We start from the raw sequence: 17140 nt of genomic DNA on the forward strand, positions 1-17140 counted from the left end.
TCACATGCAGATCAGTTTGACAACATGGCAATCACTTCAACACACACATACAGCCATACACACACATACACACACACGACAGCACACGCTTACTGCCGTGACCACCCCCATATCATGGGGAGTCTGTTGTCTGTGAGCAGGGAGTGTAAAGATTAACATAATCCAGCTAATAAGTGTGAGTAATATTCACACAGTGACGCGTGGCGTAGACACTGTCCTGCTGATGCGTATTTGTATCTCATTATAGATGTAAAGTACTGAATGGGGGGGCGATGGGGGGGTGCACAGTGGATGGGGGATGGTGAAGGGTCACACAAAAAGAAAAAAGTGTGGGCCTGAATGTGGAGACACCCAAGAATGACAATAAACAGCAGTATTTTTATAAAGCTATTCTATCCACCATTTCTACAGGTTTAGAGAGTGCAGATATCATATAAAGACAGATTTCAAAGGGTACCTCATATCCAGGATGCTGGTGATCGGTATAGGAAGTCTTTCTAATGTTTCCACAAAATCTGATAGACAATTTCACTCATTGTTCTGCTCGTTTACAGCACTAAGAAGGCAAAGAGTGTCAGTTTTTGCAGCAGAATATAGGAATTATAAATAGAGTGTATTTGCGCTTGCAGGCTAGCTCTGCTACATGATTGATTAGGATGGTGTGACGACCATTAAATAGTCATTTAAAAGATGGATAGGGACCACATTTCCAAATAAAAACCACTTTATACCTGATGAAGTGCTGAACAAACTCTCCTTCAAAGACATTTACTGATTACTCTCTCTGTGTGTCTGTGTGTGTGTGTGTGTGTGTGTGTGTGTGTGTGTGTGATTGTAAATCAGCTGTTGAAAATACCAAAGCAATCTTCAGGACACAGTCGGGCAGTGGGATTTTGAAAACTAAAATTAGATCAAAATTTTTTTTAGATTAATAGAAGCAGCATGATGTTCATTTGGACGAAGATGTAGTCTATCTGCATACACAACGTCACAAACGGGCCAACACGCGCAGAACCGATTGAAATGTATTTGATAGCAAAGCATCGCTTCGACTGAAGCCTTATCCAAAGAACCAGAGCTGTGTCCAAATGTGTGAATGTATTTTAGCTCTGTCTCTTTAACTCGGGGCTCCACCACAGCAGCATGCTTTGGGATTCATGCATAAACATGAGCTGGCCTTTCAGCTCTCTCCTCACATAACCAATCTAAATCTAAATGAGCCCCCACTACTGATACACCAGCAGGCAATGACATTACACCCCCCCAGCCCCAGCCCAATCCCCTACTCTACTCTTCTACCCCCAGCGACACATATACACCAGCAGGCAATAATTTCACGCCATCCCTCAAAGCCCCCCCCCCCCCCTCTGCACACACACTCGTACCCCTTTTTGCCGCAACCCCACCAGCTGCACAGTATTCATTTGATTAAGAGGGGGAGGACAGGGAGAAGGAGAAATGGTTGGGGATCACTTTATCAGGATGACTTTGTAAGATGGCTATCATCAGCTACGAAGCTATCTCAAGCCCTCTTCTGTGTTTACTTTGCATATGTTCTCCCCATGTATCTGTTTGTTCACTGCAACTCCAATCAGAACTGTTTCCTCTGTTGTCGCATTCATGTATAATGGTTAAATGAATAGCTTGCTGGTAGAGAAAAAGGACAGGATACCAGTTTGTGCTTGAGACTCTGACCGACGCATTCTTGTGTTGTAGTTTTTCCTCTCTGGCAAGTTGTCTGATCAACCACTGGAGAGTTTTACACAGAAGAAAACAACATAATAAAATCTGCTCTACCAACCTACGCTGTGGTCTTTGAAATGTTGCATATGAAAATCTGCGTGATCTAAATATGCTATAGTGTGCAATTTTACTCCCCTCTCTCCCAGAGTCGTAAAACACATTATCATCAGCAGCAGCAGAAGCAGCAGTGTAATTCATCCGAGGTCGTTAATATTCATCATATCATTTAGTTACAAAGGAAACTCATCTGGCTGAATGTCACAGATGTAATTAATGAAGTGACCCCAGAGGTCATGGCTCCATTCACCAAACGCCTTCCACACACTGTTGTGTTACACACATACACACACGGTTGCACATCAAAAGCCTTCTGGCCAGACGCACACATCATACAACCTGCAATATGAAACACACATAACAGGCAGACACCCTCGCATACCACAACATACACAAAATGGCTTCTCTTGGTTAGACCAGGGATGAGACCAGAGCATGCACCAAAGCAGACTTTATTTAGCTCAGTGGAGTATGGGAAGGGAAAGGAAGAGAAACACACACCAGTAGGGGAGAACTTGGGGAGGGAGAGTATAGAGACGCACTAAACCACTGGAGCAGGACATAAGGACAGGTGCACATCACAGGTATCTTTTTGGTCATCACTATGGCAACAACATATCCAGAAAAAAAAATGAAAAGAATAGTTTTACCTACAGTAAGGATAACAGAGTCCCTTCACCATAGAGGACCCCAATATTTACATCTTACAGTCAATAAGATCAAGAGAATATGACAAATGAAATTTTAAATAATCAGTATACAAAAAAACTGCCTTTGTGGTATTTGGAATGCACATTTCTGTACAGAAGAAAGCTCATTGGTATTGTCGTAAACATTGGTTAGTTTAAGAACAAAACGTGACAGAGTAAGTCAGTCCACATCCTTTGGAAAGTTGGTGGTGATGTCAGTCTGAGACAAGTTCAGCAAAGCTGTTTTTCGATGGACAAATGGCTAAAGACTAGAGACATTGCAACACAGAAAGGCTGACACCATACCAGTGGAAGATTTGGGGCTGAACTCCTTCAAATAGCTATGCAGTATCTCCGTAAGTATTGAGAAATGAATGCCCCAAGCAGGTTTCTCTAAAACTGAAGCTTGAAAAAATATTTCTGGTATTACGAAAGCCATTTTTATCTTCTGAGTCGGGGTAATTATTAGGATACTGAAAAACAAACCTGATGGAATTGAGCCCCACATATCCATGTGTTTACAACGGAATAACATAGGAGCAGTTTATCAACAGCATCACAGGTATCATTACAGTTTGTAGTCATTAAAGCCTAGTGGTAAAGCGATCAGAGCATGCATCTTTCTAAAGTATCATTAGAAACTACAGTACATTAGCAGCAAACTGGACATCCTTAAGGGCTGAAGTTCAACACTATGGTAAAAAAGAAAGAAAAATAAACTGCAACATTTCTCAAGAGAAGTAAAACTCTTTAACCGCTATATTACAGACTGCCATGGCTCTAGTTTGGGGTTTTGGTTACAGTCTCCAGTGTGCTTATGAGAGGCAGAAAACAGTAGCTTAGATATAGGGACTCCTTCCTTCTTTAAAAACAGCAATACATCGTCAAGTAAACAGTAGCGCTTATTTTTGTAGGTCATATGGTTAAAGTATTATCACGTCTTTGGATTTTTGTCTTAAAGCATTAATTATTGTTTAGCTATTATTGTTATATTGTCATTATTACAGTTAGAATAAGGACTGGTTGCAAATGAACACAGGAAGAAAGGTAGTGAGCAAAAGAGGAAAGTCGGTAAGGTAGGAGAAAGAGGGAAAATAAATTAAGTGTACAAAAATAACATCAATAACATCCGAAGTTTTTCTCAGATTTGCGCAGTAGCTCCCTATCTGTAAGTGGAAAAGGGAGCCATGTCTCAATCATCCAATGAAGTCTTGAGTCAACCATACAAAAGCTAAATACTGTACATTTACCCCTCACACTATTAAACACTTTAGTTTCAATAAGGTTTTTGTAACAATCTATTACTCAGTGGTGAAAAGCTCAGATCTTTGAAATACAGATGTTTTTTGTAGATATCTTTTAATACTTAGTCCTAGGTTAAACCATGCCTCTTCTGTTTTAAAAACAGAAAAGTACAGTATTAAGACCACAATTTAAGTGGAGCCATGTTGAGCTGTTGACCTGAGCATAGAAAGCTTTACATTAATCAAATAACATCGGTCAGCCATTGGTATATTCAAATAGAACGGAAAGGCAGTAAGTCACCTTGCCTGAACATATCAAAGCTGTCATCATCTTTTCATAATCATGACACTATTATATCGAAGCAAGACAGTTTATCTCAGTCCATACGATTTATATTAAGAAACTATTACTAAACACACACAATGTAAATTTGAGTTTGGTTAAAGTTTTCATATACAGTATAATGGTTGAGTGCTATAAAAAATAGTTTGCCCCGTTCAGGACAAACTGGCCTTTTCGTTCTGTGCTATTTGGGCTGTTATCCACTAAAGGAACATAGAAGGTGTACATGTACAACAGAAGACTCATCATTGGCTTGTGGGGGGGGGGTGAAGCTGCATTCTGGCACCGTATCAGTCTATTGGTACTCGGCTTAATTTTGCCAGCTGCAGATCTCACCCATTCACCGTACAGACGTCAGCTCTGCAATTTGTTATTGAAAACAAACGTGTTGAAACTAAATCCACAGACATGAAAAATTTTGGTTACGAGCTTTGGAATCTGAGTCAGTCTTTACAAAAGCTCTACGCGAATACCTCCATCTCTTTCAAGGATATTTTTCCATGTTTTTCTTTTTTTTTTTCATCTTCTTCTTCCACTGCTTTGTTTTTCTTCAAGTTTATCTTTTGGAGCTCTCTATTTACACTAAAATCTCTTTGACAATTTATTTTCCAGCCTCTTACAGACTGGCACTACATGCTACACAGCTAGTCATCTAGCACTGTCTGGTGGAGGGCCCACTGTGAGTCTGTCATGCAGACTGAGAGGTAGACTGCAGGTCTAGCTGGGCAGTGAGGTCACATACTTGGAGAATGCTCTTTGGCCTCTGTGGCATCAGGTTGGTTTTTTATCAAGGTGGTGTTTGGTTGTAGTAAGGTGTCTTGACGTAATCGGGAGAGGAGCTCTTTTCAACGTGAAAGGACAGACCGGGAAAGAGTTTAAGAACAATAAGAAAAGAGGAAAGCTGTGGTAGAGAGGACTTGGTTTGGGCTCTCTCCTACTTTCAGTTGAGAGAGTTTCTCTTTGGGCCACTGTGGCTCGGCATCTTTGGGGTGTTCAGGTTACAGGTTTGGCAGCAAAGTGGACAAGGTATATGTTTAGAGATCAACAGCAGGTGCAGGAGGGGTTTTGGGGAGAATGTAGTCGAAGGAAGCAAAACAGCCGTAGTCTGCCTCTTTAAGCTCTGTCTCTCTCCCCTGCCCCTGCGGACAGCTCGGCCTGCTCCCTTTCTGCAGAGTCAGAGCTCAGGCTCCTGGCCCTCTTCTCCTTAGCTCTGGCATTCTGGAACCACACCTGGAAAAAAAAGATTAGTATGAATAAATTAGCTATCACCCTTAACATACTTAATTGTTCTGAAACAATCATTTTTCATCTTTAACAAATGAAAATTAAACTGCATTTTATCATTTATGAATATTTGAAACATTTACCTGCACAACTCGGTGAGGCAGTCCCAACTCCTGGCCCAGTGTCTCACACTCATGTCGGTTGGGGGTACGGTGGCTCCTGTAGAAGTCTCTGAGCTGGAGTACCTGGAAGTGGCTCATTTGTGTCCTTTGGCGCTGCTGCTGATGTTGGTGCTGTTGCAGACTTTGCGTCTCACCCCAATCTGAGCTTGGACCGCCAGATCCCTCAGGACTAGGAGACCCTTGGTCAGCCGTACTGGAACCCTCCTCACATGGGTACTCCTCATCGTCTTCTTCATAGTCATCATCCTCCTCTGGGTTGTTCAGATCAGTGGTTGAAGACAAAGAGGTCATAGGTGGCTTCGTACTTAACTCTTTGTTAATGATGACATAGCCATGGTTTGGGATGAGGTTGGAGGAGATGGATGGACCTGGTCTGTCCATGACAGATGACATAGCCATCCCAATCTGCCCATTGGATCCATTACTCATCGATAAGTTGTAGCCTGCTCTTTCAGCCTCTGCCCAGTGGCGTGACCTCATATGGGCATCAAGAGCACTCTTTACCTTGAAGAGAGCCCTGCAGAATGGGCAGCGCAAGTGGTTCAAACCCAAGGTGAAACTGGATCCTGGCCCCATTGATCGGAACTGTCCTTTTCTCTCTCTGGCTCGTGTATTCTGAAACCAGACCTGTGAAGGAAAGACCAGCATGATTTAAAATTTGAGTTACACAACATAATTAAGTAATTTTCTATGCCTTGCTTTCTGTCCCTCTCTCCAAAAAACATTAACACATAATCAAACACAAAAAACGTCCTTAGAATACCTGAACCACACGTCTTGACAGGCCTACATCGCGTGCAATGCCTTCCAGGACTCCTCTGGTGGGGTTAGAGTCCATACTGTAGCGCTGATACAACACTTCAAGCTGTTCTGGGGTGATGGTAGTTCTCTGGCGCTTATCCCTTCGGTGCTCTTCTTCAATCTCTCTACCGCTCCTTTGGCCTTCAAAACTGGTCTCTGACATGAGCTTTGAACTCTGCTTCATGGGTGTCAGGGTACTTTGAGAGAGGCTGGTCAGGTTGTTACTCGAGTGATCAGAGAGCGTGTTATTAATTTGTATGCTGTTTAAGTGTGAAATCATGGAATGTGTGGGATTAGGGTGCATCTGGGACATAGCGCCTGAAAGCATTTGGCTGGCCATCAGGGTGTGGTTGGGGTGGAGCATCATGTAAGGCATGGTTCGGTCTGTGAAGCCAGAGTGGAGAAATTGGACCTGGGACTGAGCTGCCAGGAGGTGCCTGGTCTGATGCTCCTGCCACAGCTGGAATGAGGGCAAGGTCACTGGGCAGAGACTGCACTGAAACTGAGCCTGCGTTTGGGGTTGGAGCTGGGTTTTATGCTGGGTTTCAGTGGATAGGCAAGAGGTGGCATCAGGCAGCCGAATGTGGCTTGTGTCGGACTCTGAAGCAGCAGGGAGGCTGGGTGATGTATCAACAGGCTTTTCAACAGCTGGATCAGAAGGAGGGCTGCATGTATGCCCCTGGCTGGAATGAGCTGTGGACGTGATGGCCTGTAGAGTTTTTTGTGAAGAAGAGGAGGAGCGAGGCTGGGGTCTACTTTCTGGCTGCAGACTGGGCTCAGGTTGTGGAGAGGACCCCGTTTTCATGGCCTGAACAATTTCCTTACGCTGGATGTCTGCATCTGAAATTTCATTTTGAGTTTGAACAAGAGCTAGGCTCTTGTTAGCCTGAGAAGAGATTGTTTTATCTTCTTGTTGCCTAGTAACAGGTGTTGGTTCACCATTGGCTGTTAGATGCTCACTTTCTATGCAGTGAGAGGAGGAATCAAGGACAGGTGAGTCAGGGTTGGTGTAATACTCATAAGTCAGATCCATGGAGTTTTCATTTTGAGATTCACCTTGTGCTTCATCCCCACAGCTGTTATCGTCATCATCATTCTTGTAGGAGCCATTTCTCTGTCTGTGAATGTTGTCAAGTTGGTTCTTCCCCTCTAATCCATCATCTGTCCCACGGTCTTGATTTTTACGGGCTCTCTGTCTTGCATTTTGGAACCACACAACAATGATTCTGTTAGGGAGAGACAACAAGGCAGACATGCGGTCATATTCCTCCTCTCTGGGATACGGAGTCGCCTCAAACACCCCCTGCAGGGTCTCCAGCTGTTGTTCCGTGAAGCGGGTTCGGGAAGAGCGTCGGCCCCTATGGGGTTCTCCTCTCAGGAGGTCTGTTGTCTGGGGCAGTGGGGAGGTATGGGCTGCAAGGCCTGGGGACAGTGGACACGGGGAAAGGGACAGAGGCTGGTTTTGTGCTACTTCTCTGGGCTCCTCCAGTGCTATGGTCGGGGGGTTATTAAAATTGTAAGGGGAATCCTTGTCTCGCTGGCGCTCTTTAAATAGGGTGTTGCGAAACCAGTGTTTGATAACTTTATGAGGCAACCCAGACATACCAGACATCTTGTTCATGTCTTCATCACTGGGGAGGGTGTTAATATCAAAGTGTTTCCTCAGGACAGTCAGTTGCTCCTCAGAGATTCGGGTTCGGGTTCTCTTACCCTGTTGTTCAAGTATTGTTGGGCTGACTTGGGGTTGCTGTCCTGTTTGGATGGGGCTGTATTGGGATGGTTGACCCTGCAGTGCAGAATTGATCTGTGAAGACTGACCTTGCAAAGCTGGGCTGAGCTGGGGTTGCTGGACAAGCACAGAAGGGCTGAGCTGTGGCTGTTGCCCTAGCAGTGCTGTGTTGAGTTGAGATTGGTAGAGTTTTGCCAACTCAGGGTTGACACTTAAGTCTAACCAAGATTGGGGCTGGAGACCCATAGACTGCATCATAACTGGAGAGAGGAGAGGTAGGTCCATGGGAAACGGAATGTGGGGTAGGGTAAGCTCAGGTAAAGGCAGTTGGGCTTTAGGAAGCTGGGGCAAGGCTAAAGGAAGCATAGGTATTTTCGGTAAGGTAAGAGGTATGGCATTAGCTGGGGATGTGGTTTGAGAAGTAGCTGTATCAGCTGTGCTTGGGATGGGGACCTCTTGTTGTGGAAATTCTTGAGATTGAGAAATAAATGGAGAAGAAGAAGGTGTGGGGGCAGTTGTTGCTGGGTCTGTAGCAAGAGCACACGTTTTGGTTATGGGATCTGAAAATGACGGTACAGGTGAGGGTGCAAGGCTTTTAACTTGAGGCATAACTGGTTCCAGTGATGGTTCTGATTCTGAGGATGGGACTGGGGCGCCAGCTGAAGCAGTTGAATTCTCCCCAGATTTAGGTTGTGTGAGTGGGTACATCTGGTCATACTGCAGCCTGTATTCTCTGGAAAATCTCTCCAGTGCAGGAGTAGGAAACATTTTCCTATGAATGTACTCCCGGTGACTTTTTAAAATCAAGGCATCTGAAAAGAACTTGCCACAGTCTCTACACTTTTCTCCCCTTTCACAACAACCTATCTCTTTGTTCACTGATTCCTTGTCTTTCTTTTTTTTGTCATGTGGCAAACTTTCCATTTCTCCATTGCCCTCTACTTGTTTGTTATCCTTGTCACAGCCTTCCAGCTTTCCATCCTGTAGTCCACTTAACTCAACTTTTTCTTCGTCTGAGCATACCTCCATCTTGTTGGTATCAGAACACTCCTGTTTATCTGGTATCATATGGGTTGTCATCTGCTGCTGGTGTCTTTGTCTACTTTGTATGTATTGCAGTGCCAACTCATAGCCATAACTCTGCAGCAGGGCTCGAACAGGCTCGCCATTCACAGCTGTATAGGGCACTCTGGGAGGAGGACACTGAAATCCATGAAGAGTAAATGAAGAGGAATCCATTTCCTCTTTCTGACACTTATTTCTAAAAGTAGGAACAGGCATTTCTTCTTTTTCTTCCTCTAGATTAGAATTGCTGTGTCCTTTTTCTGACTGGTTGTTGGCGGAACCACTGCAGCCAGCTTCAACATTGGCTTCACACTGCATACGATCTTTTGGTTGGCTAACAGCTGAGTTTGAACGTTGTCTCTGGGTTTGTTTCTCATCTATTTGAGGTTGGGACTCCCTTTTAACTTCCACCTTAACCTGTTCTTTGGGGATGGAGTTGGCATATACTAACTGACTAAGTTCAAGGCTCTTAACAGTTAACTCTGGGTTAATATTCATGTCTCCTGACAAATAAAAGGGCAGAAGAAGTTGCTGCTGCAGAGAGAGCAAGTTGTCTGGTGACAGGGAGAAGTGTTGTTTAAGGAGATTCTCTGTCCCTAAGGGAAGGTGCTGCATTAAGTGGGACTGGAGCAGAGCTGTGTGTTGTTGTAACTGAGCTTGGGCCTGTGCCTGAGCCTGGGCTAGCTGCTGCTGTTGTATCAGCATTAGCTGGTTTCTTGACGCTATAAGTTCTGCAACTCTACTTTTAGCCTGCTGGCTGTTAGTTGGGATAGAGAGGGTTGGCTGCGCCTCAGCTGATAAGCCAGGGCCTAATAGTAAAGAGGTTGAAGAGCTTACTACATCTGGCCTCTTGGTGAACGGCAAAGCCTTTGATATTTCTTCTCTGTTGGTAGCAACCTGAGTAGCAGTAGTGGGGACTGACACTGGAGCAGCTGCACTAGATGCTGGGTTCTGTGGAGCTGAGTTCTGGGCAGCACGAGCTCTAGTCTGATGAAGAACAGAGCGAAGATGAATGTCCAGTGTGGAGCTCTGGCTATAGCCCACTCCACACAATCGGCAGCGGTAGGGCCTAGGATCTGGACCACGGGGAGCCTCGGGGACAGCAACACCTGTGCCAGAGTCCTGTAGGGCCCGTCTGGCCCGGTGGAGATGGGACACAGAGTTATAGTGGACCAGAAGAATGGTTTTCTGGGTAAAAGATTCAGAGCATACTGTGCATTTATAGGGCCTGGTTGGATCCAGATAGCGGTCCATTGTGGGGTTGGAGATCTTTCTGACAAGAGAGCTGTAAGTAGGTTCTGATATGATCTCCTCATGTGGCCCTTTCTCTGGCTCAGTTAACTCCTCCTCATATCCATCAACTTCACCGATCACGTTCTTCTCTTTAAATTGTACTTCTTCTTCTTGTTCCTCCTTTACCTCTATGCCCAGGACTTCTTCCTCCATCTCTTCATCTTCACCCTCTCCTGCTTCTTGACCTACTTGAGGTGATAAACTAAAATCTTGTTGAACTGAACTCGTATTTTGCTCCATGTATTGAGCAGTGTGAGGCGGTAAGAGTGTATTCTGTCCCTGTGTGTTGTCCAGCTGTGAGTGTGTGTTCTGCATGTGTCTCTGCAAGGCCTCTTGACTGCGGCACCGTCGAGAGCAGAAGGGGCACTCTGTTGCCGCCCTCATGGCATGGTACTGCCAGTGCACCTGGAGCTTCTCTTGAGTGGGGAACGCCAAGCTGCACCTGCTGCAACGGAACCGGTAACCATGGCGATCAGAAAGAGGAGGGGGGTCGCCGATCGGGGAGGAGGGGGGGGTCTGAGTTGGGGACTGAGGAGCCAGTCTGCCATTGGAAGGGTGAGTGGTGTTGTCTTCTAGGGGTGGGGTGAGTAGAGCTGTGACATCTTTGGGTGCGGCTACATCTCCCTCAGTGTTCTCTACTGAAATGCCTGCAAAATGCCAAAAAATAAAAATTGTAAATAGTGATAGTAAATTTTAAATAACATTAGACCAAGAAGACAATGTGTTTTAAACAAATTACAGTGACATGGTTTGGAGTTCATGACTCTTAATTCATCTCTAAAATATGGTCTTTTTTACGGTACATTTTAAACCAACCTTGGTTTTTTTGTGAATCAAGTGAGGCACTGGAATCAGCAGTATGGGAACAATTTGCATTGGTATTCTTGGTGTTTTTATTTTTCTGAGTATCATCCGTCTGTGGTTCTGTCTGCAGCTGAGGCTGTGGTTGTTCCATGGATAGTGTGACCTGCAAAGAAAAAAAGTGACCGTGTGTCAATTTATTTTTATTGGAGGGGGGGATGTTGCCAGTTATAATCCGTGCTGTTTTATGAATTCAGACAGAGAAATGGGATATTACCATATTTTCTCAATCCTATATTATGAATAAAACATTTAATTGAACAGAATAACAGCAAGCAAATATCCAGACGTAGAAACATGAGTGCCTGCATACCCTGTCCTAATATCATAAAACATTAAAGTGTGAATCTGTGAGTGTATCGTTACATCTTGCACCTGCCTGTGCAGCAGTATAGACAGCAAGGCACATCAATTTGGTAATAAGTGTATATGGTGAGATATGTGGGTCTGCCCTTCAGCTCCGTCCAACATGCCCCAAGGGTTTAATAAAACTTTACTGAGCTGAATAATGAATTTATTTTAAATCATTCTTCATACAGAAAACCTCCATCTCCACAGCTTCGAGCACTGAGAGCAAATACCATATCTATGCGAACAGCTAGCTACCCTTAGGAAAGGACAGACAGCTAAGGATGAGATTTACATGACAAGAGTTTTCTCTGCGTAACAGCTTCATAAGAGAGAAAGAGAAGAACAACCACACACACACACACACACACACACACACACTGCAGCGAAAACTGAAGGTCAGGCTTAATCTAGAGAGCGTAATTGGAAAGCAAGGTACATAATGGCCATCATCACCTCAGTCTGAATTAATGAACCTCAATTACTATCAGAGAGAGTGAGGGAGGGGTCGGAGGGGAGGGAGGGAGGACGATGGTGGGGGGTGGCAGGGGGGTAAGGGGTATAGAATATGAGAAAGAGAGAGCTTGGAGAGAGAGGGAGAAGGTATGGGGCAATGAACAAAAAAAAAACTGCTTCGGAGAGAGAGAGTGAGTAAGGGAGGGGTAACGCATAAGAAATTGAGAGTAAGCTTGGGAGGGACAGAAAGGGAGGGGCAGGGACAGGGACAGATATTGCTGAATAGGAATGATAGGAGTAGGTGAAGGGGGGAGGGAGGGACAGCAGAGGGGAGAAAGGGTGAAAAGCAGTCAGTCAAGTGGAGGCGAAGAGCGCAAGAGACAAAGGCCACTTAGCATACGGGCCAGGGAGATGGAGGATGGTGATGTGGATAGATGACCAGTCTTTGTTAGTTGGAGAGACACAGTAAAAAGCATGGGGGCCCCTTTTTAGCTTGACTGCACTTCTGGTAATAGAGGGCTACTTAAACATGCATTATAGAAAGACTGGCTTTTCCCTCACTCACTCAGTCAAACCCCTCTCTCTTCCACTCTAAAACACGCGCATACACATACACACAGAATGCACGGCTGCATCAAAGATGATAGCGGGGAGCTACTTAAACATGCATTAAAAAAAAGCGGTGCCTTTCTCTCTGGTGCCTTCTTAATGGAATTGTCTCCCTACATTTCACTCTCCCCCATCCCCCATTGCTTTGCCTTCACGTTTTCTTTTGCTTCCTGACAAAACGCAAATACAACGAATACACACTTGCATACACTTACTGTGCTGATGAGCTTGTCGACACAGTCCTGTGCCACACTGTGCACATGCGTGAGATGCTGTCGCAGGTGTGCGTGTGGGAGTTTAACCTGGCACAAAGGGCACTGGACAGTCTTAAAGAGAGAGAGAAAGGAGAGAAGTGGGAAAAATGGTTAAAAAGTGTTGAATTAGAAGGCTGAAAGAGTGCACAGGTGTGTATAGGTTTGTGGGATAACAGTAGAACTGCATTTATTGTGTCCGTTGATACATTTTACATTAACAAGGACATACTTCAATTATTAAAATGTGTGTCAACTGCTCACCTGCTGGTTCTGATTTTGCTGGTGTATTCTGGGGCGTTTGGTTGAGATAGAGTTTTCCATTTCCTCGCATTCAGAGGATGGACGCTTGACTGATGGAAATGACTCCCTCCTTTCTCTTTCCTCCTCCCTAGTTGTTTCTTCATGTAAAAAAAAATCATATTAGCGTGAAAATGGATTGATATTTACCATGTATGCAATAGGTTATTATGCTATCATCATTTGAACTATGAATTAACATACCCGTCTCCTTAGAAATCATCTTCGCCCCCAAGTTACAAATGTCTTTGGTTGTGTCCAAAGGACCAGTGGTGGTCTCACTGGAAGTTTCCATATCCTCACTGAGCTCTCCTGAGAGGGGACATGAAAATCAGTCATGTTACACAAACATTGTGCTTCATACAATATGTTCTCACAAACTATCAGGTTAATTGTGGTTTATAATATCCTCTAGATAGCATCCGTCAAAAAGACCAATTTCTTTGGACCTCACTCTATTCTTCTTGCTTGCCTCCATACACTATTGATCAAGTATTGATTCTCCATTAGATTCTCCTCAGAGGTGGAGTAGAGGTAATATGGACTTACAACACATCAGTTCACCTCGATAAGTCTTAATCTGCACATAAACAAATCACAGGATGCACTTAATTTACAACTGAAGTGTTGAACAACTAATTTTAGAGGTTGTCCCAGCAGTTGACACACTCCAGACGATGTAAATTCAGTGTTTTATCTTGAACAAACGGGTGATGAGCCTTTACTTCCCCCATCTTTATCCAGGGGATTTGTATTGGTCCATTGATTAGCAGGTGCTAGTTAGCTGTTGTCAGAGGTTATTGGGGGTATAACAAGGATGTGTATTGACAAATCAATTTACTTGATCAATATCTCAGCAAAAGCCATTACTTATTTTCTCACTCTTTTCATCTCAATCCCCTCTCTACTCGATGACGCCAGCTAGCACATGCAACATGAAATCAAATACGGCCACATGGTTCATATTCTCACCTGTGACACCATCAGGGCTTTTCCTGATGGTAAAAATGGCTGCCAGCTCCTCTCCGCCCATTGGTTGCAGCTGTAGTAGCCCTTCCCTCTGCTGATGGGTTAGGGTTTGACTGTGTTTCATTACTTGTAGTTTAGAAGAGGAGGAGTGGTTGCATAAGAGACAATGGAACAGCCACGATCCCCCATCAACCTCACCATCATACTGCTGCAGGAACTAAAAATAATGAGGCAGAAAGGAGAGAATGAAAAGGATTATGGTTGACAACAGTTTATAAATCTAGTCCGATCATCACGAATTGCTGAATACATTTGTGTTTGAAATGCTGCTTGCATGCCCTAAGATAAAGGTGTTACTACTGACTCGGTAAACCCGGACACTGGCCTCGTGGTGGGAACTGAGGGAATGTCCTCGCAGCTTGTCCAAACTGCTGGTCACGTAGTCACACAGGTTGCACCTCAGCTGGACAGGGTTGCCCTTAGCAATAAGGGCAGCCCCCTCCTGACCCCTATCCCCACCCTCCTGGAGGTGAGCAGCAAGCTGGTAGCGGGTACGGTGCCTGTCAGTCTGGCAGTGCAAGGAGAAGTTAGCCCTCAGCTGGGTGGTGTAGCCGCACAGCCTGCAGTGGCAGCCACCAGCGACCAGGGAGCACCACTCAGACTGGGGCAGAGAGCGAGGGGCGTTCAGGTGCTGCTCCACAGACTCTAAGCTGTCAGACGAAAAGCAGGAGCAGACAAGGCATTGAAACACGCCCCCCTGGGAGAGGGGTTCAGTGGGGGACAGAGACGGGGCTGGAGGGGGCGAGGGGGAGGGGGAGGGAGAAGGAGTCAGTGTAGACCCAAGGGTGACTGGCTGATCTGCAACTTGCTGACTGGTCAGTCGCATGTTCAAGGAGAGCTCCGCACCTATGAAACAGAGAGATTCACTGTAAGAATTTGCACATGTTTTATTTTTTTGTTGTTGGATTACAGCGAGAAATGCATTACTCACCTGCGTTTTGTAAGTGTTTCAGCTGCGGGGCAAGACTCCTACAGTGAGACAGGTAGTAACCTCTCTGGAGCCGCAGCATGTTATGTGTGTGTTTCTCGCTGGTGGTGTGTATGCGCAGGTTGCGGGCAATGCTGGTCTCATAGTCGCACACATCACACCGCCACCGCTTACCATGGGAGTGAGTGTGTGCAGGTGGTGAGAGCTTGGTGGGCTGGGTAGTAGGCGTGGGAGTAGAGAGTGGGGGCTTGTATGCGGGCTCGTCCACTGCGTTACCGTCGAAGGAGCTGCTGTTGTTTGTGGTAATGTGAGAAGTGTGCATGAGACCATTCGAGTGTCCCCCATTTTGAACGTTATTAAGGTGTTTATCCGACTGCATGTGTATGCTGAGGTTGCCTTTCGATGAGGTAGCATAGTCACACACCTCACAGCGGTAGGGCTTGTAGCCACAGGCATAGGTTTCGCCACGGGCCAAGCGAGGATGGGGTTTCCCCGAACTGCAATAGCTACACACACCTCGTGTTGCACCGCCACACACACACTTTCCCCCGGAGGCCCCACACACACACTGGCCTCCCGTCTCCGGATGTTTCTCTTTCATGTGGACTTGCAGTGTATGTTGAGACTTGTAGTGCCAGTTACACTTGGGGCATTTCAGCGTCTTACAGGAGTTGCGTGAGTGCATTATGGTCATGTGACTGGTCAGTGAATTAGGAGAGAGGTCTTGGTTGAGGTTTTTAAGGACAGCTTCTTTCTGTTCTTCTTCTTTGTCTCTCTCGTCATCCACCTCTGTGTCTAGCTGGCTGTCATTTGGTTCTGGAGCTTTGGCACCATCTCCATCGGAAATGGAAGAGTGAGGAACCCCTGCTGGCCCATCATCCTCAGCAGGTGTACTGGCAGGCTCCGTACCTGCCAGTGTAAAAGCCAGAGTAGACTGCTGGGATTTAAAGCTCTGAGGAAACTCAGAAATCCAGCCCTGATCTCCCTTAATGTCTTTTACCTCTGTCTCGCTCAGCAGGGCAGAAAAGGAGGACGGACAAGTGAAGTGCTTTGGAGAGGTGGAAAGAAAAGGGGAGGGCTTTGGAGAGGTGGAAGGAGTGGGGGAGGGCTTTGGAGAGGCGGCTATTTTGCTGTCGAGTGTGCCACTGGCCTTCGCAGTGCTGGAAGAAGAGCTGTGCTGGCTCTGTTGAGGTAATAAAGAACATTTGGATTTGGTTTGGCTTTGGTTTGAGATGGCCTCCTCCTCTTCCTTCTCCTCCTCCTCCTCCTCCTCCTCCTCCTCCTCCTCCTCCTCTTCCTCCTCCTCTCCCCCTCTGCTGCTAAGGGCTGCTGGGAGACCCCCTGTAACTGACGCCTCTCCTACACCTACATGCACCTCCCCTTCTTCCTTCCTTTGCCCTGACAAATTTCCCTCCCCGAAGTCTCCCTTCATCCCCTGCTTTTGACACGCTCCATTCTCCTGTGAATGTCGGCCTCCTTCTTTCTGCTCACCTCGCTGGGTCTCTTCTCTAGCCTGGGACCCCTCTACGCCCTCCTCCTCCTGCTGAGGCAGGGTCAGGGGCTCTTTGGCAGGGGCCATGGCTGAGGTATGAGAAGATGACCCCTGCTCCGGAACGACCGCTAGGGTCAGGAGAGGAAGAGATAAAGCCTGGGGACTGAGGTCAGCATCTCTCTCCTCTCCTCCCCCTCCATCCCCTCCTCCTCCCTCACCGCTGTCCATACCAGAGGCTACAGCTGCCACGCATTACTACCCCACCTGTGTTTCAGATACAGAGAAAGAGAAGAGGAAAGCGTGACAGACAGAGACAGAAGGAAAGTGAAAAGAAAAGAGGAGAAAATGAAATACATGAGTCATGTAAATAATATTGCATAACAGTGGAGGACATTGATTACAGTCCCTGGATAGCATCTGTTCAATACTGCCTTCACAGTGCGCAATATAGAGGCTGGTTACTCAGGGGTTAGCGTTAGCCCTTAATGGGAAAATC

The 17140-nt window shown here is 45.8% G+C and overlaps 1 protein-coding gene across 1 annotated transcript; it reads right to left on the minus strand.

Annotated features, from left to right (window-relative positions):
* Positions 1-5189: 5189 nt before the first annotated feature.
* On the minus strand, positions 5190-16872 carry LOC142948006 (zinc finger homeobox protein 3-like). The gene is made up of 10 exons (XM_076089883.1): positions 15156-16872; positions 14529-15070; positions 14168-14381; positions 13400-13507; positions 13160-13296; positions 12860-12970; positions 11187-11337; positions 6246-11017; positions 5444-6109; positions 5190-5306 (listed from the first exon to the last, which is right to left on the minus strand). Exons 1-10 carry the CDS (start codon positions 16870-16872, stop codon positions 5190-5192), a joined length of 8535 nt encoding a protein of 2844 aa, XP_075945998.1.
* Positions 16873-17140: the final 268 nt, after the last annotated feature.

This window comes from Anarhichas minor, unplaced genomic scaffold, assembly GCF_050575085.1.
Source record: "Anarhichas minor isolate MPS153535 unplaced genomic scaffold, ASM5057508v1 ptg000011l, whole genome shotgun sequence".
NCBI lineage: Eukaryota > Metazoa > Chordata > Actinopteri > Perciformes > Anarhichadidae > Anarhichas > Anarhichas minor.

Bases quoted from the DNA above. Each gene is read 5' to 3' on its own strand.
- LOC142948006 (XM_076089883.1), bottom strand. From the start codon at position 16,872: ATGGACAGCGGTGAGGGAGGAGGAGGGGATGGAGGGGGAGGAGAGGAG. The intron at 14,382-14,528 runs GTCAGTAGTAAC...CATTATTTTTAG, and splicing joins CCAGTGTCCGGGTTTACCGA to TTCCTGCAGCAGTATGATGG. The intron at 13,508-14,167 runs GTGAGAATATGA...GTCCCCTCTCAG, and splicing joins AAGCCCTGATGGTGTCACAG to GAGAGCTCAGTGAGGATATG.